At 44.0% G+C, this 27,835-nt stretch overlaps 1 protein-coding gene across 1 annotated transcript in view; it reads right to left on the bottom strand.

The window, feature by feature from the left end:
• LOC111979492 (target of Nesh-SH3) overlaps positions 1-19,802 on the bottom strand; it is a 58,091-nt gene extending 38,289 nt beyond the window's left edge. The window contains exons 1-7 of the mRNA XM_070446383.1: positions 19,329-19,802; positions 13,031-13,210; positions 12,512-12,580; positions 12,247-12,379; positions 11,229-11,407; positions 8,893-8,940; positions 4,894-4,936 (exon numbers count right to left, since the gene is read on the bottom strand). Coding sequence (XP_070302484.1) covers positions 4,894-4,936; positions 8,893-8,940; positions 11,229-11,407; positions 12,247-12,379; positions 12,512-12,580; positions 13,031-13,210; positions 19,329-19,416 — 740 coding nt within the window. The 5' untranslated portion in view covers positions 19,417-19,802. The remainder of the gene's footprint in view (positions 1-4,893; positions 4,937-8,892; positions 8,941-11,228; positions 11,408-12,246; positions 12,380-12,511; positions 12,581-13,030; positions 13,211-19,328) is intronic.
• Positions 19,803-27,835: the final 8,033 nt, after the last annotated feature.

Raw genomic sequence — 27,835 nt, 5'->3', positions numbered from 1 at the left:
AATAGAACCACCTCGTCAGTGTCGGTCTACAGCCTTTCATGGATGCAGCCAAAGCTGACTGATACAGTCTTAGCTGTAGTGTCAGTCTGCTCTCGTTAGGCTAGTTTGAGTATAGATAGGTCCTTGTGTGGTCTCTTATCACGGGTTTGGCTTCGTAGTTTTGACCAGAGGCATTGTTAGCGTGCTCTTGGGGATAGTGGTACAGGGTAAAGTGCTGCTGTCTATTGTCGACGCGGGATTGGGGGTTCATAAGGGAAATAACTAAAGCTTGGTTAAGACAAATACTTCGTGGAGATGGAACACTGATGTTCCTAGCTAGTAGGATACTTACTAGTTTGTGAATCGGGAAAGTGTGTATATTCGAGGACTCTAGTCTCTGCACGTGTGCTCTAGCTCTGTCAGTCGTACTCTACGTCTGTAGTAGTACTCTACCGCCGCTCTCCTAGTCTTCGTGCTCTAGTCCCTCGTAGTGTACTCCCTACCCGTCTCGTTTGTGTCACTCTATTCGTCCTTCCTCAGTCGTGCTCTAGGTTGATTCATGATACGTCTGTAGAGATGCCTACCTCCTAGCTCTGTAGTGTCCTCCGCGGTGGCGTCCTGTACGCTGTACTACTCGCTTACTCTGCCGCCGCTCTGTTATACGTAAGCGCTTTCGCGCTTGCGCTCTCTCTAGTCTGGTAGTCTGTAGTTGATGCTCTTATATCGCGGTAGTGTGCCTCTAATACTGCCTAGTGTACTCATAAGTCTGTAAGTGTACTCTTAGTCTCGTAGTGATACTCCTAGTCTCCTAGTCGCTACTGCTACGTCTGCTAGTGTGCTCTAAGTTGTAGTGTACTGCTAGTATCTGGTAGTGTACTCTCACCGTCGTTATTATCCTAGTTCTAGGTAATCGTAGCGTTGATACGAAGAGTCTGTTTACGTAGTGCACTGCTAGTCTTCTAGTTTGTATCTACATGCGTGGCTGATAGTGTGTCTACGTCCTGTAGTGTACTCTAAGTCTGTAGTAGTGCTCTAAGTCTGGTAGTGGTACTCTAGTCTCTAGTGGGTCAGAACTTCTACGATCTGTAGTGGAATACTGCGTAGTCTGTGTATAATACTAAGTAGATTCTTAGTGATGCTCTATGTCTGTAGGTGCTGTAGTGTAGCTCTCATATCTGTAGTGTGGCTCTAATTCTGTATGGTATCTCTAGTGTCAGCGGGGTGTAGTGTAGCTTAGTCTCCATCAGCTGTACTCTAGCTCTGTAGTGTGCTCTGTTCTGTAGTGTACTCCTCATTCTGTTAGGTGTGCTATATCCTGTAGTGTACTCTAGTCTGTAGCTCGTACTCTACCGTGTGTGTGTTGCTCCTCGCGGATAAATCTGTCTGTAGGTAAGCTCTCTTATCGTCTGTAGCTGTACTCGATCATGGAGTTCTAGTGGTACTCTACCTAGTCTGTAGTGTACTTAGTCTGCTACGTGTGCTGCTACGTCGGTAGTGTACTCTAGGGTCTGTAGTAGTGCGCTTTTCTAGGTTCTCCTTTGTTAGTTCGTACTCTAGTCTGTACGTGCCAGCTCTGTCTGGTAGTGTGCTCATAGTCTGTAATAGTGGCTATCGATAGTCTGTAGTGTTCTAGTTCTGTAGTGGTAACTCTCGTCTGTAAGTGTGTCTAGTCGTGGTAGGTGTTATTCTCTAGTCTGTAAGTGTGCGTTCGGTAGTTGTAGTGTTGGTAACTCTCTAGTTATGTTATGTGTAGCTCTCGTAGCTGCTAGTGTGCAGTCTAAGGGGACAACATGATTCCGTTTGCCAGGCTGGTAGTTTCCCCGTGTGGCTGGCTGTAGAGTAGGCTAATTACATTCCGATGTATTGGCTATGTCAGTTTATTCATGTGCAGTATGTACTGAATTTTCAGTGTTATTAGTGCAGGTATGCATGGTGTCAGTGTTATTGACATGTGTGCAGTTCATGTATGTATGGGATCTTAGGGTGTTAGTGTCGGTCGTTAGTCAGTGTTAGTGTTTGTATCGTGGCTTGTGTACTGCGTTACACGCGGTTGGATATGTTATATGGGGACTCATGTGTCTGATTGACAGTGTCATATCTGCACGGGTGTATAGGTGGTCAGTGCGCAGTATGTATGGGCCAGTGTATTTACTCAGTGCAGTATTTATTTGGTACTTCGTAGTCGTATTACATGTGAAGGGTATTGTTGGTTAGTGTATTCATGCGTGCAATGTGATGTGATGGGGATAGTGTATGAATAGGCAGGATGTGTTGGGTTCAAGTGGTATTCGTGCAGTTGTTGTTCTTGTAATACATGCAGTATGGTGTACGGGGGCTCATGTATTACAATCAGTTGTATGGGGTTCAAGTGTAATAAACATGTGAGGTTGTTGGGTTCAAGTGTATACAGTGCGGTTTGGGTGACTTCAGTGTATTACAAGTGCAGTATGTATGGGTTTTCAGTGTATTACAGTGCAGTATGTATGGTCAAGTGTCATAGTGCAGTATGTATGGGTGGTATGCAGGTTGTATTCGTGTACAGTGCAGTATGTAGGGCTCCAGTGTATTTACAGTGCAGTATGTATATGGCTCAGTGTTTTACAGTGCAGTATGTATAGGTGTGTGTAATTAAAAGTGCACGCAGTAGTGTATGGGTTCAGAGTAGTAATGTGCAGTAGGTGTTGCTCAGTGGATTTACAGTGTATTATGTGTTGGGCTCAGTGTATTACAGTGAAGTATGTATGGGTGCAGTGTAATACAGTGAGGATGAATGGGTTCAGTGTATTAAGTGCAGTATGTATGGGCTAGTGTATTACGCGGCAGTATGTATGGGATACAGTGTATTACAGTGCAGTATGTTGGGTTCAGTGTATTTAATGCAGTATGTATGGGTTCAGTGTATTACGTGCAGTATGTATGGGCTCAGTGTATTACAGTGGCAAGTATGTATGGGTCAGTGTATTACAGTGTAGTATGTATGCACTCAGTGTATTACAGTGCAGTATGTATGGCTCAGTTATTATAGTGCAGTATGTATGGGCTCAGTGTATTACAGTGCAGTATGTATGGGTTCAGTGTATTACAGTGCAGTAGTATAGTTCTGTGTATTACAGTGCCTATGTATGGTTCGTGTAGTAAGTGCAGTATGTATTGGCTCAATGCATTCAGTTGTATTATGTATGGGCTAGTGTATTACAGTGCAGTATGTATGGGTGCAGTGTAATACATTGAGGTTGAATGGGTTCAGTGTATTAAGTGAGTATGTATGGGCTAGTATTTAGAGGCTACGTGTATGGGCTCAGTGTATTGCAGTGCAGTATGTATTGGTTCAGTGTATTAACAGTGCAGTATGTATGCGTCAGTGTATTACAGTGCAGTATGTATAGGTTCTGTGTATTACGGTGCTATGTATGGGTTCAGAGTAGTAAAGTGCAGTATGTATTGGCTCAGTGATTACAGTGTATTGTGTGTGGGCTCAGTGTATTAAGTGAAGTATGTATGGGTTCAGTGTAATACAGTGCAGGTTGAATGGGTTCAGTGTAATTACAGTGCAGTATGTATGGGCTCAGTGTATTACAGTGCAGTATGTATGGTTTCAGTGTATTATAGTGCAGTAATGTATGGGTTCAGTGTTTACAGTGCAGTATGTATGGGTCAGTGTTTACAAGTGCAGTATGTAACGGGCTCAATGTATTACAGTGCAGTATGTATGCATCAGTGTATAAAGTGCAGTTGTTAGGCTCAGTATATTACAGTGCAGTATGTATGGGCTCAGTGTATTACAGTGCGTATGTATTGGTTCAGTGTATTACAGTGCATTACGTATAGGTTCGTGTATTAAGTGCACTATGTATGGGTTAGTGTAGTACAGTGCAGTATGTATTGGTCAGTGCATTACGTGTATTATGTGTGGCTAGTGTATTACAGTGCATATGTATGGGCTCAGTGTATTACAGTGCAGTAGTATGGGTTAGTGTAATACAGTGCAAGTTTTATGGGTTCAAGTTTTAAGTGCAGTATGTATGTGTTCAGTGTATTGAAGTGGCAGTATGTAATGGGTTCAGTGTAAATTACAGTGCAGGTTGTATGGGCTCAGTGTAGTACGGTGGTAGGTTGCTATGGGTTCTATATAATACAGGTGCAGGTTGTATGGGTTTCATGTGTAATACAGTGAGTATTATGAGCTCAGTATATTACAGTGCAGGTATGTTATGGGCTCAGTATACTTACAGTGCAGTATGTATGGGCTCAGTGTATTACAGTGCAGTATGTATGGGTTCAGTGTAATACAGTGCAGTATGTATGGGTTCAGTGTATTACAGTCCAGGTTGTATGGGCTCAGTGTAATACAGTGCAGTATGTATGGGTTCAGTGTAATACAGTGCAGTATGTATGGGCTCAGTGTAATACAGTGCAGGTTGTATGGGTTCAGTGTATTACAGTCCAGGTTGTATGTGCTCAGTGTGATACAGTGCAGGTTATATGGGTTCCGTGTATTACAGTGCAGTATGTATGAGCTCAGTATATTACAGCGCAGGTTATATGGCCTGAGTTAAGTACAGTAAGCAGTAAAAAAATGTGATAACAAGTTCAAACAGTTGCCATTAATACAGGTAACGAGTGGAGGACAGAGGAGCCTCTTAAAGAAGAAGTTACAGGTCTGTGAGAGCCAGAAATCTTGCTTGTTTGTAGGTGACCAAATACTTATTTTCCACCATAATTTGCAAATAAATTCATTAAAAATCCTACAATGTGATTTTCTGGATTTTATTTTCTCATTTTGTCTGTCATAGTTGAAGTGTACCTATGATGAAAATTACAGGCCTCTCTCATCTTTTTAAGTGGGAGAACTTGCACAATTGGTGGCTGACTAAATACTTTTTTGCCCCACTGTATGTCTGTCTGTTGGCTTACCGTGACGAGGAGGGAAGAAGGACAGTGGCATGTTGTCCGTTTTCTGTTAGGAGAGGGAAAGAAAGAGAAAGATGGGGGAAAGAGAGATGGGGCAGAGAGAGAGGGAAGGGGGGGAGACAGCGAGATCTCCATGATACTGTAGGCTATGGTCATTGGACGTGACACAACAATGATAAGATGAAGAGCTACCTACTTCACCTATTTACTTCACTCAATCCAGTCAGTGTCTGTCCATTTTCAATTCAATTCAAGGGGCTTTAATGGCATGGGAAACATGTGTTAACATTGCCAAAGCAAGTGAGGTAGATAATATACAAAAGTTAAATAAACTATAAAAATGAACAGTAAACATTACACTCACAGAAGTTCCAAAAGAATAAAGACATTACAAATGTTATATTATYTKTATATACAGTGTTGTAACGATGTACAAATAGTTAAAGTACAAAAGGGAAAATAAATAAGCATAAATATGGGTTGCATTTACAATGGTGTTTGTTCTTCACTGGTTGACCTTTRCTTGTGGCAACAGGTCACACATATTGCTGCTGTGATGGCCTACTGTGGTATTTCACCAGGTAGATATGGGAGTTTATCAAAATCGGGTTTGTTTTCAAATTCTTTGTGGATCTGTGTAATCTGAGGGAATTATGTGTCTCTAATGTGGTCATACATTGGGCAGGAGGTTAGGAAGTGCAGCTCAGTTTCCACCTCATTTTGTGGGCAGTGTGCACATAGCCTGTCTCTCTTGAGAGCTAGGTCTGCCTACGGCAGCCTTCAATAGCAAGGCTATGCTCACTGAGTCTGTACATAGTCAAAGCTTTTCTTATGTTTGGGTCAGTCACAGTGGTCAGGTATCTCGCCAGTGTACTCTCTGTTTAGGGACAAATAGCATTCTAGTTTGCTCTGTTTTTTTGTTAATTCTTTCCAACTTTTTTGTCTCATGATTTGGTTGGGTCTAATTGTGTTGCTGTCCTGGGGCTCTGTGGTGTGTATGTCTCTCTCATATCTCTATCCCTGTATCTTCACTCTCTCTTTCTTACATGGCCCTTGCCCTCTTCACTGTGTCTTATCTGTAATCTCTCCGGTGGGAAGCTGGATTCCAACTTTCCCTTATGAAGTGCCAGCGTTGAGGCTAATGCTGGTCAGCTGTGCAGCTACATAGAGTGGGGCCGGGAACAAGTGAAACAACAAGAGAACACAGTCCAGTCACCGAGCACGGCCAGAAACTCAAGCCAACACTTGTCTTTTCTCTTCTCTACTCTCTTCTCCCCTCCACATCTTTCCAAACTTGTTTTCCTCCAGCTCTGGTTTGATCCTCTCCTCTCCTCTCCTCTCCTCCTCTCCTCTCCTCTCCTCTCCTCTCCTCTCCTCTCCTCTCCTCTCCTCTCCTCTCCTCTCCTCTCCTCTCTCTCTCTCTCTCTCTCTCATCTCATCTCATCTCCTCTCCTCTCCTCTCCTCTCCTCTCCTTTCCCTCCTCTCCTCTGCTCTCTTCAGTAATACATGTGCTAGCTGGCTATGGTCATCGCTACTGGTCTTGGGCCAGCTATGGCTAGCTACTTGTTTCGCTATTTCCACTAAGGAGCAGAAGGAAGAAAGAAGCTCCAGGCATCCTTTATATTACACTGTATACTACTAAAAGACAGACTACAGTACACTACAGACTAGAGCACACACAGACTAGAGTACACTACAGACTAGAGCACCACTACAGACTAGAGCACACTAGAACTAGAGCACACTACAGACTAGAGTACACTACAGACTAGAGTCACACTACAGACTAGAGCACACTACAAAGAGCACCTACAGACTAGAGTACACTACAGACTAGAGCACACTAGAAACTAGAGTACACTACAGACTAGAGCACACTACAGACTAGAGACCACTAGAGACTAGAGCCACACTACAGACTAGAGCACACTAGAGACTAGAGCACCCACTACAGACTAGAGCACACTACAGACTAGAGTACCACTACAGACTAGAGCACACTACAGACTAGAGCACACTAGAGAACTAGAGTACACTAACAGACTAGAGCACACTACAGTAGAGCACACTAAGACTAGAGGGCACACATACAGACTAGAGACCACACTACAGACTAGAGCACACTGACAGACATAGAGAGTACACTACAGACTAAGCACACTACAGACTAGAAGACACAACATAACAGACTAGAGTACACTACAGAACTAGACACATTACAGGACTAGAGTACACTAGAGGCGTAGAGTACACTACAGCACTTAGAGACACTACAGATTAAGAGCACCACTACAGAACTAGAGCACACTAAGGACTAGAGCACACTACAGACTAGAGACACTACAGATAGAGTACCACTACAGACTAGAGTACACTACAGACTAGAGCAACACTACAGACTAGGAAGCACACTACAGACTAGAGTACACTACGAGACTAGAGTACACTAGAGACACTAGACTAGTACAGCTACACAGACTAGAGCACACTACAGACTAGAGTACACTACAGACTAGAGCACACTACAGACTAGAGCACTACAGACTAGAGCACTAGAGACTAGACACACTACAGACTAGAGCACACACTTACAGACAGAGTACACTACAGATGAGAGCACACTACAGACTAGAGCACACTAAGAGACTAGAGCACACTACAGACTAGAGCACACTAAGCAGAACGTAGAGCACACTACAGACTAGAGACACTACAGACTAGACACACTACAGACTAGAGACACTAAGAATAGAGTACATAACAGAGACTAGCAGTACAATACAGATAGAGACACTACGATAGAGTAGACTACAGACTAGAGCACACTAGGAGTACTATGTGATACTACAGACTAGAGTACATACAGACTAGAGTACACTAGAGACGTAGAGTACACTACAGACTAGAGCACCACTACAGACTAGATACACTACAGACTAGAGCACACTGCAAGACTAGAGTACACTACAGACGAGAGCACACTACAGACTAGAGTACACTACAGTACGGGTACACTACAGGACTACAGCCACACGTAGGCAGACCTCAGAGACATAGAGCTAGAGTACACTACAGACTAGAGTACACTACAGACTAGAGCACACTACAGACTAGAGTACACTAGAGACTAGAGATAACACTAGAGACTAGAGTACACTACAGATAGAGACACTACAGATTAGAGCAACACTACAAGAGCAGCACACTACAGGACTACAGACTAGAGCACACTACAGACTAGAGTACACTATCAGACTAGAGTACACTACAGACTAGAGACACACAGACTAGAGCACACTAGAGACTAGAGTACACTACAGCACTAGAGTACACTACAGACTAGAGCACACTAGAGACTAGAGTACACTACAGACTTAGAGTACACTACAGACTAGAGCACACTAGCAGACTAGAGTACACTAGAGACTAGAGTACACTAAGACTAGAGTACACTACAGACTAGAGTACACTACAGACTAGAGTACACACGACTAGAGCACACTAGAACTAGAGTACACTACAGACTAGAGCACACTACAGACTATAGTACACCAGAGACTAGAGTACACTAACAGACTAGAGCACACTAGAGACTAGAGTACACTACAGACTAGAGTACACTACAGTAGAGCAACAACAGAATAGAGCGTACACTACGACTAGAGCACACTACAGACTAGAGTACACTAGAGACTAGAGCACACTACAGACTAGAGTACACACAGAGTAGAGTACACTACAGACTAGAGCACACTACAGACTAGAGTACACTACAGATTAAGCACACTACAGACATAGTACACTACAGACTAGAGCACACTACAGCCTGATACAGCTAACAGACTAGAGTACACTACAGACTAGAGTACACTACAGACTAGAGTAACATTACAGACTAGAGTACATTACAAACTACTAAGGTAAATCACCAACGTTGTACAGAACACTCACCACAGAACACAGTGCACATTCTTTAGCAGGAGTATAAGTGCAGGACGTACCACAGGCGTCAGAGGGTCCTTGGTCGAAAGGTTTCTGCATGGCCTTCTCTGAAAATACAACCACAACACAAAAGAATGAACAGCTGGAACTAATAACACGTTACTAGTACTGGACCGTAAGGAATATATACAGGTGAAGTCTATGAAGTTTACATACACTTAGGTTGAGTCATAAAACTCGTTTTTCAACCACTCCACATATTTCTTGTTAACAAAACTATAGTTTTGGCATGTCAGTTAGGACATCTACTTTGTGCATGACACAAGTCATTTTTCCAACAATTGTTTACAGGCAGATTATTTCACTTATAATTCACTGTATCACAATTCCAGTGGGTCGGAAGTTTACGTACACTAAGTTGACTGTGCATTAAACAGCTTGGAAAATTCCAGAAAATTATGTCATGGCTTTAGAAGCTTCTGATAGGCTAATTGACATAATTTGAGTCAATTGGAGGTGTACCTGTGGGATGTATCAAGGCTTACCTTCAAACTCAGTGCCTCTTTGGCATCTTTGGGATGCCTCTTTGACATCATGGGAAAATCAAAAGAAATCAGCCAAGACCTCAGAAAAAGAATTGTTAGACCTCCACAAGTCTGGTCATCCTTGTTAGCAATTTCCAAACGCCTGAAGGTACCACGTTCATCTGTACAAACAATAGTACACAAGTATAAACACCATGGGACCACGCAGCCATCATACCGCTCAGGAAGGAGACGCATTCTGTCTCCTAGAGATGAACGTACTTTGGTGCGAAAAGTGCAAATCAATCCCGGAACAACAGCAAAGGATCTTGTGAAGATGCTGGAGGAAACAGGTACAAAAGTATCTATATCCACAGTAAAACAAGTCTTATATCGACATAACCTGAAAGGCCGCTCATCAAGGAAGAAGCCACTGCTCCAAAACCGCCATAAAAAAGCCAGACTACGGTTTGCAACTGCACATGGGGACAAAGATCGTACCTTTGGAGAAATGTCCTCTGGTCTGATGAAACAAAATAGAACGTTTGGCCATAATGACCATCGTTATGTTTGGTGGAAAAAGGGGAAGCTTGTAACTGAAGAAACACCATCCCAACCGTGAAGCACGGGGGTGGCAGCATCATTTTGTGGGGGTGCTTTGCTGCAGGAGGGACTAGTGCACTTCACAAAATGGATGGCATCATGAGGCAGAAAATTATGTGGATATACTGAAGCAACATCTCAAACATCAGTCAGGAAATAAAGCTGGTCGCAATGGGTCTTCCAAATGGACAATGACCCCAAGCATACTTCCAAAGTTGTGGAAAAGGACTTAAGGACAACAAAGTCAAGGTATTGGAGTCACAAAGCCCTGACCTCAATCCCATAGAAAATTTGTGGCAGAAACTGAAAAAGCGGTGTGCGAGCAAGGAGAACAACAAACCTGACTCAGTTACACCAGCTCTGTCAGGAGGAATAGGCCAAAATTCACCCAACTTATTGTGGGAAGCATGTGGAAGGCTACCTGAAACATTTGACCAAAGTTAAACAATTTAAAGGCAATGCTACCAAATACTAATTGAGTGTATGTAAACTTCTGACCCACTGGGAATGTGATGAAAGAAATAAAAGCTGAAATAAATCATTCTCTCTACTATTATTCTGACATTTCACAATCTTACAATAAAGTTCTGATCCTAACTGACCTAAGACAGGGAATTTTTACTAGGATTAAATGTCAGGAATTGTGAAAATCTGAGTTGAAATGTATTTGGCTAAGGTATTGGAGTGGCCATCACAAAGCCCTGACCTAAATCCTATAGAAAATTTGTGGGCAGAACTGAAAAAGCGTGTGCGAGCAAGGAGGCCTACAAACCTGATTCAGTTACACCAGCTCTGTCAGGAGGAATGGGCCAAAATTCACCCAACTTATTGTGGGGAACTTGTGGAAGTCTACCCAAAACGTTTGACCCAAGTTAAACAATTTAAAGGAAATGTTACCAAATACTAATTGACTGTATGTAAACTTCTGACCCATTGGGAATGAGATGAAAGAAAACAAAGCTGAAATAAATAATTKTTTCTACTATTATTCTGACATTTCACATTCTTAAAATAAAGTAGTGATCCTAACTGATCTAAGACAAGGAATTTTTARTTGGATTAAATGTCAGTAATTGTGAAAAACTGAGTTTAAATGTATTTGGCTGAGGTGTATGTAAACTTCCAACTTCAACTGTATGTAAAAACAGGTGATATGTGTAAGATACTGACAGACTCAGTGCTGCATCCATTTTTGGATGTGTTTGAAGGGGGAATGATTTGAGCGATGCACCATGGAAGGAAAGAGACGAAGTGTTTAGGTGACCTACCTATGTTGGTGTTGTGGATAACTGGCTTGCTCCACACTCCGCTGCGTTCCTCGTTGTTGGGTCGGACACCAAACTCGTAGGCCGTGTTGGGCTTCAGGTTATCGATGACCATGTCGCTGGCGGGGCAGGTCTGTTGAGTCCACTTCCTGTTCCTCTCACGGTAACGCACCGTGTAGTGCCTGGGTCAACACAGATAGAACACAACATTGTTCATTATCACACATTTTCATCAGTAGTATTATAACATTGTGTATTGTGTGGTGACTATGTCAACAAACATAGAATGTAATAGAAATGTCAGACATTGTGTAGTAACATGGATACTACAGCATTGATGGCACAGTTTCTAGGGACTCATTTGTAACACAATGGCTTGTTATTAAGCTGTGACAGCTGTCTGTTCACCATTTTGTGACAGTGACAGCTGTGAATGCAGAGCTGTAAGTTCTAGTTTCCTGGTTGAGATGTGTTGTGCAGGCCGTGGTCGTGTGCGACATTCAAGTGTTGGGTGGGCAGAGCAGGTTGAGGTCAAGCTTTCCAATGGGTTTTCCAAAGCTCAGTAGAGAGAAGAGGGGAAGTTTAGAGAGGTACATTTGGTTGATGTGTAGGATGAGTATCACTGCACCACGACTAAACACCTGTGCCCTCGCCCCACTGCCTCCCTGGCGGAACAATGTGTTGCAGTTATACCACATTTTTTATGCTGTCTGTTGTGTATGACATACTGTAAGTGTCAGTTTGAGTGAAAGAGGTCTTTGTTTTTCTCAAACTGTGAAAATAATCTCCTTAGTGTGGTGGGACCCACTGTGTGCTTTTTGGCCCATCTGAGTACCCTTACTGCACTGTGTCTCTATGGACAGAGAGCAGCATGGCGAACCAGTACTGGAACGGGAACAACATGAACCTTTGTAGATGGGTTGGGACATGAGCTGTGTACCCGTAACCCCCTCACTGGCTCACTCTGCTGAGCGTGCATGTTTGTGCGTCCTTACGTGTGTGTTGGTGTACTTTAACTCACCCGTCCTCCAGGCAGTCGTTCATGATGTCCCCCTCGTAGGGCGTCTTGAGGAAGGTCCCCCAGGACAGCAGCACCGAGGTGGGGGTCACGGACCCAATCACCAGGTGCAGTGGCTTCTCCAGGTTCACCTTGCCTGGGGAGTCACAGGGGTCAGAGTTCAAAGGTCAACCTCATCAGATGCAAAGCAATGGGTATAAATAAGAAAAGAGTCAATGTAATCTATCAAATGATTACTGGTAACACAGAGTTGGTGCACGTGCAGTACCTGTGCACTGTTTCTTCACATTGTTAACTGGGACGGGCTGGACAGCAATCAGGTACTTGGGCTCGGCATCTGGAAGAGAGATTCAGGGTTTAGCACTGCTAGCAGAAGAAAGGTTGCTAATGAATGTCTCTGAAGTGGTTCGCTCCATAGCGTTGAGTGTGCGTGTTCTCATATGTTACCTGACTGAACATTTAGGACAGGACATGCTGTCTTGAAAAGGAGGCTTGAGGGTGAGGTGTGCGTGTGCGTGTGCGTGTGCGTGTGTGTGTGTGTGTGTGTGTGTGTGTGTGTGTGTGTGTGTGTGAGCATCTACATGTGTCTAGGAATGTGTGTTGTACGGATGTTGGATGAGTCAAAGTGAGTCTGCACAGATGTGTCCTTTGTCAGTGATGCATAGAATCAAACCATGACTAAAACGTGAAGATAAAACACGTGTGCCAGAGCAATCTACCACAGTTCATGGGGCATAATCATGCAATCATACATTACATACCAAACACACACACACAAACGCCTCACCGATCTCGGTCTCGTAGGGCAGTCCGTTCTCTGGGAGTTGGATGAACTGCTTAGAGAACATGCTGCTGCCGTAGCCCAGGATGTAGCCCTCCAGCTTGGTGTCAGCGTTGGGACGTACAAACTTCATCACGATGGTGTCGCCTGTAGCATTGATCCTCACCTTCATGTTCTGACGTCTCACTGGGGGCAGAAGAGAGCATACAGTAGTCAGCATGGTGCGCACACACACACACACACACACACACACATGCCCCCCCCCCCCCTTCTCCGGGGGTAGGCCGTCATTGTAAATAAGAATTTGTTCTTATTTGACTTGCCTAGTTAAATAAAGGTTCAATTAAAATAATTATAAATATATAAATTACTGGTAGTAAACAGGGACTGAAGCTAGGAGTGTTAATTGGGTGAGAGACCTTTGGCCAGGTCTGTGTTGGGTATGAGACGGAATGGAAGGATACAAAGTTCCTGCTCCGTTAACTTGTGAAGGTAAACGCAAAAACAGACAGAAGTAAACCAAAGGTCAGAATGATCAAATATGTCACTCGTTTCAGGAAACTAGCCGTATGTCGCACGTCACAGAAGAGGCATTTGAACATGTTCTGTTCTGGAACATGTGAACTTCCTGTGCCTTAAAAACAAACTTGTATATCTGAAAATACAAAGATTTGTTTTATTTTATTATGATCCTCGTTGGTTTAGCCATGGAAAAAGTCAGGAACCTTCCTGCTAGTCATGATTGGCTGAGATAATTGATGGGCTGGACACGCCGAGAGATGAGTTCGGATTGGTCTGCCATGCAGCACGCTTCTATCTATAACATGAGCTGCTCAGTATGTGTAGGTAATCATTTCTAACACAGCTTTTTTGAAAGATACCACGAAGAACTGCAAAAGTGTTGCAAATGCTTTGAATCAGACGATAAGGAAATCCCTTCCCTTCCCCCACCGATTGCTCAGTTTGGCCGGGCGGCCAGCTCTAGGAAAAGACTTGGTGGTTCCAAACTTCTTCCATTTAAGAATGGTGGAGGCCACTGTGTTCTTGGGGACCTTCAATGCTGCAGACATTTTTTGGTACCCTTCCCCAGATCTGTGCCTCGACACAATCCTGTCTCAGAACTTTACGGACAATTCCTTCAACGTCATGGCTTGGTTTTTGCTCTGACATGCACTGTCAACTGTCGGATCTTATATAGACAGGTGTGTGCCTTTCCAAATCATGTCCTATTAATGGAATTTGCCACAGGTGGACTCTGATGATCAATGGAAGCAGGATTTACCTGAGCTCAATTTTGAGTCTCATAGTAAAGGGTCTGAATACTTATGTAAATAAGTTATTTTTATTTTTTATTTTTAATACATTTGCAAAAAAATCTAAAAACCTGTTTTCGCTTTGTCATTATGGGTTTTGTGTGTAGATTGCTGAGGAAATTGTTTTATTTAATCCATTTTAGAGTAAGGCTGTAACATAACAAAATGTGGAAAAAGACAAGGGGTCTGAATACATTCTGGAGGCAGTGTAAGATTGAATCGAGCGAGTCGGTCACGTATTTTACTTAATTATACAGGATGTGCATTTTGCAAACTGCAATGAGATATCTAAGGGCAAACTAAATAGTTAAGTTGAAATTGTGGAACATGCTTTTGAAAAAATAAATATTCACACACTGCCAGCAGCCGCCAGAGACAAAGAGGTTGGCCAGAAATGAGGGGAAACCATGGTTTTGATAAATAGCCTCAAGCTTTGCCAACTGTGTGTTTTCTATCAAAACTGCATTTGTTTTTTTTCTCCTCAATATTTCAGATCAAACAATGAGGGATTGGCTTTTGCTTTGGCTCCAAGGAGAGGGGTTTCCAACTCCAAAACAAGCAAACATTGTCTCAGTCACCTAAGAACCCGGTCCAACCCCCAACAGTTTGGCCGTTCCACACCAGGGACTATTAGGCTTATCTGTATTTCCAGTTTGAAATGACTGGATGTTTATAAATGGACAGTCATTACTCCAATCATCTACAGTCGCTTCAGAGGGTTTTCATACCTCTTGACTTATTCCACAATTGTTGTGTTACAGTCTGAATTAAAATGAAAGCTGTTCACAGCCAAGCCACAAGAACAGATGAGACTAGAAAGGAATATTAGCCAACAACAACACAGATAAGGAAGAGAATTTTGTTATCGTCTTGGATACAGGCAGTGAGGATTAAGAATGACGGATTATCATCTTTAAGTTCCAACATCTCCAACGTAACAGAATGTTCAAACTGACCAAAGCTTTGTCACTGTTACCACGGACTTACAGCTTGAGGACCATATTCATCTTCACAACAAACACACGCACACTCACACAAACACCTAGGCTTGTACTGAGGGCAGCAGACCTGTAGATAGCCATCTGTAATCATGGACCTGACCTTACCAGCAACCTGTTATATGTAACGAATAAATACTTCAGTTGAATGTACCAATTGACTGTTTGACCCTGATGGACCTCATGGATAGGACATGCCTTTGACCATCTAGGGCCACAATTACTAAGCATTTGCACCAAGTAAAAAGCTCACACCTATAGCAYCAACTTGTTACTAAACAATTGTGTTACCATATATGTTACTACACAGGTATGAGAGAAATGTCATGTGAATGTTTAGATAAAACCATTGAGATAGCTAATTGGCTCTTCATCTGAGAAAATGTAGTCCACATGTTGTGACAGGGACACAGTGTGTGCAGTGTGCTCCATACTCTGTTCCAGGTCTCAGCAGCTACGCACACTTATTTAATTATGCAATAGATCAATAAATCATATATTCTTTCATAAATGTCATCTGAATGTTATTAGAAGGTGATAACCAATGCACATTTCCCACATAGCTGCAGTATTCATCCGAGTGGTTACTAAGAAGGAAGATCAGATGTTTTGTTTTTATGGAGGAGAGCTCTGCCTATCACCATGTTATCATGGGGTTTACTACAGCAACTTTCTCCACTCGCACACTTCAACAAATATCAGAGAAACGACACAATCCTAAAAATAATACAATCCTTTCTTGATCAAGAGATNAACGACACAATCCTAAAAATAATACAATCCTTTCTTGATCAAGAGATCAAACTAGGTCCTCTTGGCAGCTTGTTTTGTATTCTTAGTCTTTGGATTCCTCCTCCCTCATGTCCTTCTATACTTGTTCTTCTCCTTCCTCTGTTTGAAGGGACATTGACTACTATGATCCCACTGTATGCACATACAATACATAAAACACACACATTCACACACTACTGGGCAGGTTTTGTGTTTTAGGGGCTGTGTGGCTCTAGTCTAGTTGAAGACTGTGGGGCTCTTTAACTTTAGTCTAGTTGAAGACTGTGGGGCTCTTTAACTTTAGTCTAGTTGAAGACTGTGGGGCTCCGTGGCTGTAGTTGATTTTATGTAGCTCTGCTTGTGTTTGGCTCTCAGGTTTTCATCCTGGGAATGAGAAGGTGAAGAGCTGGGGAAGAAGGGTTCCGCCTCAGAACAAAAAGAGCGAGGCTCACCTACAGTATCACATAATCCAATGGGGAACGGGGAGGGGGTGGGGCTTGATAAGCTTTAGGGGCTTTACACCACTGCACCACACCTTTGGCCATGGGCAGCCCAGCCATGCTCCAGGTTCTCAGGGAGGAGAGCTTTACCTCACAGCCCAGCTAGAGAGAGCCGTGCCTGGGCTAACACTCCCACACTATCATCTGCACTGGTCTCCCTGATCTCTACTTATCTCCCACACTAGATCTGATCTCATACTATATCTCCACATCTGATTGATCTCATACTATATCTCCACATCTGATCTGATCTCATACTAATATCTCCCATGTCTGATCTGATCTCATACTATATCTCCCACATCTCATCTCATACTATTCTCCACCACTGATCTGATCTCATACTATATCTCCCATGTCTGACTGATCTCATACTATATCTCCCACATCTGATCTGATCTCATACTATATCTACTAACATCTGATTGATCTCATACTATATGCTCCGCATGTCTGATCTGATCTCATACTATATCTCCCACATCTGATCTGATCTCATACTATATCTCCCACATCTGATCTGATCTCATACTATATCTCCCACATCTGGCTCAACTACAGCTGTTTTCTCCGGTGGCAAAAATATTTTTCTCTTTTCCCAAATCTCCCTTCCTTCGTCTCCCTCCATTGCTCTCCAATCATCCCTCCATCTGTCTAGCTATCTCTCATCAATCCCTCCATCTGTTTAGCCCTCTCTCAGCCATCCCTCCATCTATCCAGCCCTCTCTCAGCCATCTCTCCATCTGTATAGCTATCCCTCAGCCATCCCTCCATCTGTCTAGCCCTCTCTCATCAATCCCTCCATCTGTGCAGCCCTCTCTCATCCATCCCTCTATCTTTCTAGCTCTCTTATCCATCCCTCCATCCCTCAGGCTGTAAGAGCACATACAACTGAAAAATTAAAGGAGAGTCGCACACTGTAGGAGCTCAGATGCAAGAATTTAATACCATCGTTTCAACAGCCATGCTGTCTTCATCAGTATTTAATACACCTAACATGCACAAAGAGATATAAAGTGCATCAACAACATGGCACATTGCAAAAAGGACCAAACTGCCACAACCCTGACCTGTAACCTGGAAACACTTTCATTTGTAAAGAATGGACACTATTAGTAGGAGTTAACCTCTCTTACCCTCGCCTGCCCACCTTGTTTCACGGAAATAGGACAAACTCACGTGGCTCTTAAAAAATCCAGCACAAGCACAATTTTGGACATGGCCAGTTGTGAATAGTGAACACCTTGGAACACCTTGCTCCCGGTCAACTAAAGACAGTCCATGGATTTTCACCATGATGTACAGTAGGCCTACAGAAGACACAGAGTACTGTATTCTACTGTGTACCTATAGGACAAACTTTATCTCTCAATTYAGTGCATGTGTCTAGGCACACACTTACAGAACCACTAGCTTTTCAGGCAATATGGGGCAAGGCAACGGCGACCTGTGGTTGTCACGGCAACATATGCAGGGCAGCACGTTTCGGCTGCCATGTGATAACAGTCAAATGCAATAACACATGATACATTAACAACCACATCACATGCCATCGAACATACAGTATGATTTAGCAATAAGGCCCAAGGGGGTGTGGTATATGGCCAATATACCACAGCTAAGGGCTGTTCTGAAGCACGACGCAATGCGGAGTGCCAGGATACAGCCCTTAGTCGCGGTATATTGGTCATATATCACAAACCCCCGAGGTGCCTTATTGCTGTTATAAACTGGTTACCAACGTAATTAGAGCAGTAAAAAAAATATGTTTTGTAATACCCATGGTATACGGTCTGTTATACCATGGCAGTCAGCCAATCAGAATTCAAGGCTCAAACCACCCAGTTTCTAATAACAATTGCATAGCATTAATCATAGTGTACATAGACCACGACCACAACCACGTAGTGTGAAGTACACAGACTGTTTTGGAGCATGGTCTCAGTGGACATAGTCTCAGCGTATGCATTACGATAACAGTCATATTCCAGATTTAGATTCAACACTGAAATAATGGGGCGGCAGGTAGCCTAGTGGTAAGAGCGTTGGGCCAGTAACTGAAAGGTTGCTGGATCGAATCCCCGGGCTGATGAGGTAAAAATCTGTCGTTCTACCCCTGAACAAGGCAGTTAACCCACTGTTCCTAGGCTGTCATTGTAAATAAGAAGTTATTCTTAACTGACTTGCCTAGTTAAATTAAAGGATAAAAAAATCATGTCTAGCAATATTATATGAACCCATAATCACTACAGGATCCATACAAGTTGTAGGTTGATAATTAGCCCTATCTGATGATTATAAAATACCAGTCTCCAATTTGGTCCAACAATTCTACATGAAACTGAGCGGTCAGCATCATAAAATGTAATGTGATCATAGTATGGGGTGTCCACATTTCATTCACCTGCATGTATACATGCGTTTCATTTCATTTACATCATCTGAGGCTAACTGTCGTCGTGACAGGCAAGACAGAATTCCAATAAAAAAGGCCTATATTCATGCTATTTGGTGTACAGTCAACCCGTGGTCAGGAAACATTGGATAGCTGCAGGCTGTGCGCTCTATTTCACCAGTTCTTATTAAAGTCCTGTCATTTTCATTGTTTTGTATCTGCATGCTTCAGTTTAGTGCAAGTCAAGCAATTCAAAACGGTTGTATTGATCAGGAGTCAACTGTAAGGGTTCATCATGGCCATGATGGTGATGCAGATGTCACCTACCTCTGCTTCTCCGAGCCGTGGACGAGCTGGCCAGCGCCATCCCAACGATGAAGAGGAGGAAGAGGAGGAAGGTGTGTGAACGCTGCATGGTTGTAGCTGATCTGCAGAGGTCTCAGGTAAAAAGGACTGGCTGGTGGGTCTCACTAGATACACGTGACTTGTGTAGATCTGCTCAGGTGCTCCACTAAAGGATCTCAGTTCAGGACTAAGAGGAGGACTAAGGTGAGCCACTGGACTATAGTACTGGAGAATTTCAGTGTAAATATCCACCAGCTCCGGACTAGCTCACAGACTGAGCCTGGTATACGACTAGAACAGTAGAACTAGAACAATAAAGTAATTCTCTTAGGTCTGTGTGACTATGAGAACTGTCTCTGGTGGCTGGACTACTTCCCTGAGCTGGTGGGTCTCAGGACTAGTGCAGCACACTGGACAGGCTCTGTCTGGGGCTGAAGGGCTGGTTGCTCTGGGGCTCTATGCTGTGCTCTGGGATCCAGGGAGACCAGTCTGCAGCATATATACATACAGAGGGAGGGGACACAGGGAGGCAAACACACCCCCTTTCTTTTTTCTCACTCTCCCACAGAGAACAGAGCTCTTTTACTTGCTGTCACACTCTCTCTCAGTCTCTCTCTCAGTCTCTCTCTCAGTCTCTCTCTCAGTGTCTCTCTCTCTCTCTCAGTCTCTCTCTCTCTCTCTCTCTCTCTCTCTCTCTGATTTTTCATTGCACTTATTCTCTATTTCTCCCTTTCCTTTCTTTGTTACCCTCCTTCTTTTTCTTTCACTCTCTCATCTCTCTCTCATCCCTCTCTCATTCCTCTCTCATCCCTCTCTCATCCCTCTCTCATCCCTCTCTCATCCCTCTCTCATTCCTCTCTCACACAATCTCAACTCATTCTACTGTGCCAAACCCCAAAACACGCCACCAACACTACATGCCTACTATGAGCCCCCAAACATGTCACCCACCCATCACAAACACGTGCTGGTATATTAGTGCTGCACCATAAAGTGCCTTTTAACTGTAGATTCATCCATCAATGTTTATCACCATTGGGCACAGTGAGTGTGTGGTAACGTGCGTGGTAACGTGAGTGTGTGCTTGCGTACATACTTGGGCACATGTGCGGGTGTGTATGCGCATGTGATTGAGTGTGTGCATGTGTGTGCCTGTCTGGGTCCAGACTGCCAGCAGTCAGTCGTCCAGCAAAGTTCTGCCAGAACCAGGCCTCTGGGATGGGGTTTGTTACCAGGAGCTCCGCCCCTCTGGCACTGAGATTCCATCCCACARGCCATCACACGAGACATGAACTAGGCTTGGGCAGAGGGGGCGGGTCTATTCAAACAGGAAGTCCCTAAGCACTGTCATATTCCAGGACACAGGCTTCGTTCTCCAATATCCATATAAAGGTATGTGTTATGGTGCTACAGAGTCAATATTCACATAAAGATATCCCACTGGGCACACACTGGTTGAATTAACGTTGATTGAAATGACGTTGAACCAATGTGGAATACGCATTGAATTGACATCTGTGCCCAGTGGGACGTGTTATGGTGCAACAGACTGCTTTCCTTTAAATGTTATAATTCAGAGCTTATAAATGAGGAACAACTATATTTAGAACAAAATAGGAAAATACACAATGTGTATTTTGTTAATTTGCATTAGACATCAAGGACTAAGGACTTAGTCAGATCACAACATGGCTATAATTAAGGTTGTAAAAATGTTGATTCTTTGTCTCTTTGTCCTGTCCAGTAAGCCAGCCATAGACTGGTGTGTCAGGGTTTATCTGAGGGCTGAGTGTTAAGTGGACATACAGAGGTGCCAGGTCCAGAAGTCGACAGAGAGCATTTCTAGGACAATGGGGAACTTTTTACTATCCTGCCCCTCCCTGTACCTGGCCAAGCCCCGTCCCCCTGTTCAACTTCTACAACTACTGTTCCTCCTTCCACCTCCTCCAACCTTTTTCCTCCTCTACCCACCTACTTCCACTTCCTCCCTCCTCCTTACATCTCCCTCCCACCCATCCTCTCCACATGTAGTCTGTGAGGGTGATCAGTGATGAAGCCACAGGAAGAGACAGAACAGTGAGTGCAGGATGGCGTTGTCTGAGCTCAGCTTACATAACCGTGTCTTTGCTGCAAAAGTCATGTCCAAGACTCAGGAGATCTTCAGGGGGAAGTCAGAAGAAACTCCCTCTGTACAGCACAATACCACCTCTGTCCCTCTGTACTGGGCAAAGGATGGGTGGCCAGAGAYAYAGGGAGGAGGGAGAGAAAGAACYAGGGAGGGAGGGTAAAAAAGAGAGGGGATGGACTAAAGCTGTGCCAACAAAAATGTCCAAAGTAATCTAAAATGCTGTGAAACCTCTGAAGTGAGACAGGTGCCTTTGATTTAAATCTGAGTCACAGAGTTTTCATCCAATCTAGTCAATGTTCCACATACTCCGGGGAAGACAAGATAACTGTTTCCATAGCATCTGTCAGTTATGTTCTTAAGATATTTCCTTTGTTAACCTTCTCCAGGCCTTATCCATGCTATCCAGCTAACCTGTAGTGGAATGTTGCCTGGTTTATTTCAAGATAGCCATATACCTGTCAGACAATGTCCGGAGCTATTCGTGACCATGACCTCTGACACCCCACCTCTGACCTCAGATTCCTTTGAGGTCAGAAACACCTGTCTACAAGTATGTGCTTATACTGCGTGTCTGTGTGCCTGGTGCCAGTGTGTGTATGTCTGTCAGATGGATACTGATGTACTGTATAGTCAATCCTATGGTGATCTACACTGAACAAAAATATAAATGCAACATGAACAATTCATTTGTTATATGAAACAACAGTTCATATAAGGAAATCAACTGAAATAAATAAATGAGGCTCTAATCTATGGATTTCACATGTATGGGAATACAGATATGCAACTGTTGGTCACAAAAAAAAGGTAGGGACGTGGGTCAGAAAACCAGTCAGTATCTGGTGTGACCACCATTTACCTGATGCAGTGTGACACATATCCTTCGCATAGAGTTGACCAGGTTGTTGATTGTGGCCTGTGGAATGATGTCCTACTCTTCATTGTGCGAAGTTGCTGGATGTTGGCGGGAACTGAAACAAACTGCATCCCAAACATGCTCAATGGGTCACATGTCTGAGTATGKAGGCCATGGAAGAACTAGGACATGTTCAGCTTCCAGGAATTGTGTACAGATCCTTGCTATATTGGGTTGTGCATTATCATGCTAAAACACGAGGTGATGGCGTCGGATGAACGGCACGACAATGGGCCTCAGAATCTTGTCATGGTATCTCTGTGCATTCAAATTGCCATCGATAAAATACAATTGTGTTCATTGTCTGAAGCTTATGCCTGCCCATACCATAACCACACGCCACCATGGGAAACTCTGTTCACAACARTGACATCAGCAAACCGCTCGCCCACACGACACCATACACACTGTCTGCCATCTGCACGGTACAGTTTAAACCAGAATTCATCTGTGAAGAGCACACAGTGTGCTCTTCTTCAGTGTGCCGGTGGCCATCGAAGGTGAGTATTTGCCCACTGAAGTCCGTTATGATTCCGAACTGCAGTTAGGTCAAGACCCTGGTGAGGATGACAAGCACGCAGATGAGCTTCCGTGAGATGATTTCTGACAGCTTGTGTAGAAATTCTTTGGTTGTGCAAACCCACAATTTCATCAGCGGTCTGGGTGGCTGGTCTCAGACGATCCCGCAGGTGAAGAAGCCGGATGTGGAGGTCTTTGTCTGGCGTGGTTACACGTGGTCTGTGGTTGTGAGGCCGGTTGGACATACTGCCACATTCTCTAAAACGACATTGGAGACGGCTTATGGTAGAGAAATTAAAATTAAATTATCTGGCAACAGCTCTGGTAGACATTCCTTCAGTCAGCATGCCAATTGCATGCTCCCTCAAAACTTGAGACGTCTGTGACATTGTGTTGTGTGACAAAACGGCACATTTAAGAGTTGCATTTTATTGTCCCCAGCACAAGGTGCACCTGTGTAATGACCATGCTGTTTAATCAGCTTCTTGATATGCCACACCTGTCCGGTGGATGGATTATCTTGGCAAAGGAGAAATGCTCACTAACAGGGATGTAAACATATTAGTGCACAAAAGAGAAATACATTTAGAGAGAAATAAGCTTTCTATGCATATGGAAAATTTCTGTGATCTTTTATTTCAGCTCATGAAACATGGGACCAACACTTTACATGTTGCGTTTATATTGTTGTTCAGTATAGTAGTTGCATCTCTACTGAAATAAGTGATAATTCAGAGAGCAGAACCATGTAGGTGAGACACGTTGTTCTGCTTTAGTAATCACTGATTGGTTGTTCCTTTCCTCCATTTTATAGCCTTTTGCCACATCATCAGGCCCACCTGCCAACCAGAGCCATGCTGCTGGAAAACTTCAAAACTCACACGTGCGCACACACATGCACGCAAGGTAACCTGTCTAAATGACTATCGCCCCCTTAGAAACGCTTTGAAAGGCTGGTCATGACTCACATCAACACCATCATCCCAGACACCCAGGACCCACTCCAATTCATGTACTGCCCCACAGATCCACCGATGACGCAGTCACTATTGCTCTCCACATTACCCTCTCCCACCTGGACAAGACGAACACCTATATGCTATTGCTCAACGTTAACACCATAGTGCCCTCCAAGGTCATCACTAAGCTCAGGACCCTGGGACTAAATCACCTCCCTCTGCAACTGGATCCCGAACCTCCAGCCCGGGKGCCCCCAGGTGGTGAGTGTCAGTAACAACACGTCTGCCCCTCAACACGGGGGCCCCTCAGGGGTGCGTGTTTAATCCACTCCTGTACTTCCTGTTCACCCATGACTGTGTGGCTGCTCACGACTCCAACACCATCCTTAAGTTTGCTGACGACACAATGGTGGTTGGCCTAATCACGGACGACAACGAGACAGCTAACAATTGGCAAAGACTCCAGCCACCCAAGTCATAGACTMCTCTCTATGCTTCCGCAAGGCAAGCAGTACTGATGCAACAAGTCTGGAACCAACAGGACCCTGAGCAGCTTCTAACCCCCAAGCCATAAAAGGCGCAGCATGGTCAATCCGATATCTGCATTGGACGTGCAGCATTTACGGTGATACGGCCTCTGCAGATGTCAGGGCATTCACACTTCTTGTGATTTGCTGAGCAGCACAGAGCTGTTGTGAAGGAAGTTGTCAAGGAAGTCAGTTTGTGTTTATACAGGACCTCCTGCCCTCACCTACCATCAACCAATTATATCAATGCAGAGCTATAGGGAGCCCTCTGCATTGTTACAGAATTTGAGAGGCACACGGTGATGTTGTACAGAGCTCAATTTGGCCTCTGCATGCCTCCATAGGCTCCACAATTGTGTCACACCATCCATACGGCACCTCCGACCACATTTCGAATCAAAGCATAAATTAGCTCTAAGACTGCTAAATACACTGAACAAAAATATAAACACAACATGTTGGTCCCATGTCTCATGAGCTGAAATAAAATATCCCAGAAATGTTCGATAACCCACAAAAAGCATATTTCTCTCAAATGTTTTGCACAAATGTGTTTTCATCCTTGTTAGTGAGCATTTCTCCTAGGCGAAGATAATTAATTCACCTGACAGGTGTGGCATATAAAGAAGCTGATTAAATAGCATGACCATTACACAGGTGCACCTTGTGCAGAGGACAATAAAAGGCCACTCTAAAATGTGCAGTTTTGTCACACAACACAATGCCATGTGTGCAAATGCAATTGGCATGCTGACTGAAACAATGTCCACCACAGCTGTTGCCAGATAATTGAATGTTAATTTCTCTACAATAAGTCGCCTCCAACGTTGTTTTAGACAATTTGGCAGTATGCCCAAATAGCCTCACAACCACAGACCACGTGTAACCACGCCAGACCAGACTTCCACATCCGTCTTATTTATCTGCGGGATTGTCTGAGAAGGGGGAGGGGTTGCTGAGGAGTTTTTAATAAAGCCCTTTTGTGGGAAAAACTCATTCTGATTGCTTGGGCCCTGGGTCCCCAATGGGTGGGCCTATGTCCTCCCAGGCCCACCCATGGCTGAAACCCTGCCCAGTCATGTGAAATCCATAGATTAGGGCATCATTTATTTATTTATATGGATTGATTTCCTTACGTGAACTGTAACTCATAAAAATCTTTGAAATTGTTGCATGTTGCATTTATATTTTTGTTCAGTGTAGTTTGTTAAACAGTTAACCAAATAGCTACCCGGACTATCTGCATTGACCCTTTTCACATTAAGTATTTTGACTCATCAAATATGCTACTGCTACTGTTTATTATCTATCCTGTTGCCTAGTTACTTTAGCCCTACCTTATATATCTATATCTACCTAAATTACCTCGTACCCCTGCACATCGATTCGGCACAGCTGCAGCGATCGGTAAGCTGCTCTGACAGCCGATGCTTGAAGTTAGTGAGGGAGATATAAGACTCCAACTTCAGTGATTTTTGCAATTCGTTCCAGTCACTGGCAGCAGAGAACTGGAAGGATAGGCAGCCAAAGCAGGTGTTGGCTTTGGGGATGACCAGTGAAATATACCTGCTGGAGGGCGTGCTACGGGTGGGTGTTGCTATGGTGACCAGTGAGCTGAGATAAGGCGGAGCTTTACCTAGCAAAGACTTATAGATGACCTAGAGCCAGTGGGTTTCGCGACGAATATGTAGCGAGGACCAGCCAACGAGAGCATACACGTCGCAGTGGTGGGTAGTATATAGGGCTTTGGTGACAAAATGGATGGCACTGTGATAGACTACATCCAATTTGCTGAGTAGAGTGTTGGAGGCTATTTTGTAAATGACATCGCTGAAGTCAAGGATCGGCAGGGTAGTCAGTTTTACGAGGGTATGTTTGGCAGCATGAGTGAAGGAGGCTTTGTTGCGAAATAGGAAGCCGTTTCTAGATTTCATTTTGGATTGGAGATGCTTAATACAAGTCTGGAAGGAGAGTTTACAGTCTAACCAGACACCTAGGTATTTATAGTTGTCCACATATTCTAAGTCAGAACTGTCCAGTGTAGTGATGCTGGACGGGCGGGCAGGCCGTGTGCGGGTAGCGATCGGTTGAAGAGCATGCACTTAGTTTTACTAGCGTTTAAGAGCAGGTGGAGGCCACGGAAGGAGTGTTGTATGTCATTGAAGCTCGTTTGGAGGTTTGTTAACACAGTGTCCAAAGAAGAGCAAGATCTATGCGCAATGGTGTCGTCTGCGTAGAGGTGGATCAAAGAATCATCCGCAGCAAGAGATATATACAGAGAAAAGAGTCGGCCCGAGAATTGAACCCTGTGTCACCCCCATAGAGACTGCCAGAGGTCCGGACAACAGGCTCTCCGATTTGACACACTGAACTCTATCTGAGAAGTAGTTAGTGAACCAGGTGAGGCAGTCATCAGAGAAACCAAGGCTGTTGAGTCTGCCGATAAGAATACGGTGATTGAGAGTCGAATGGCTGCACAGTACTTTTTTTTAAATCGATGGCGGTTATGATATCATTTAGGACCTTGAGCGTGGCTGAGGTGCACCCATGACCAGCTCGGAAACCGGATTGCATAGCGTAGAAGGTACGGTGGGATTCGAGATGGTCGAGACGGCAGTCCGGACCATGAACAATGGTCATCTTAACAAGGCCATAAACAGTAGTATCCTGTCTCTTTCTCTCTCTGTTGCAGGTAACTGGGTCAGTCATTTCCTGTGTATTATTCTTCAGTCCTAAGCGTGACTAATGCACCTAAAAACCAGAAACACACCTCCTCACTCACAGACACCAGTGATCCATATCTGGTGAGATGTTTGACTTACATCGCTAAATTTGCATCCCTGTCTTGAATCTGTGTTACGGTAAAACGTGTGAGTGAAACACTGGGGTCCTTTCACAGAAAAATATTGTTTGTTTAGTGATCTGTTGTGACATTAAGTGGAGGAATGCCATACCACAACGAGTCCAAATACACTGATGACGTATGATACTGTATTGCAACCTAACCCTGCGCAAACATACGTCATCATGAGCATGTCAGCACTCCAAGTGACAAACAACCAAAACAAGTTGGAGGCCAAAGATTTCACTCAGGCAATCAGCAAATCTTTTCTGGACGGTTGTGTGGGGAAAACAGTACTCTAGTCAGTGCTACTGGGATTGTGAGGAAGAAGCACTGGATTTGGGAGAGGGAGAGAAGCCCAATGTGTTTCTGATTGTGTGAGTGTGTGGGTGGGTGGGTGGGTGGGTGCTCCCTGCTGAAAGCCTCCAGCCTCTCAGTGATATATAACCTCATTACACGTCCACCGCTAACACATGGAGGGAAGATTCAGACAAGTCTAGATCAGACACACACACACACCCCCTACACACAAGACATGCTTAAGTAATCGCACACACACATTCATACACACAAGACACGATTAAGCACACACACACAC

This window comes from Salvelinus sp. IW2-2015, linkage group LG2 (genome assembly GCF_002910315.2).
Source record: "Salvelinus sp. IW2-2015 linkage group LG2, ASM291031v2, whole genome shotgun sequence".
Taxonomy (NCBI): Eukaryota; Metazoa; Chordata; class Actinopteri; order Salmoniformes; family Salmonidae; genus Salvelinus; species Salvelinus sp. IW2-2015.
This window is presented reverse-complemented; position numbering and strand designations above follow the sequence as displayed.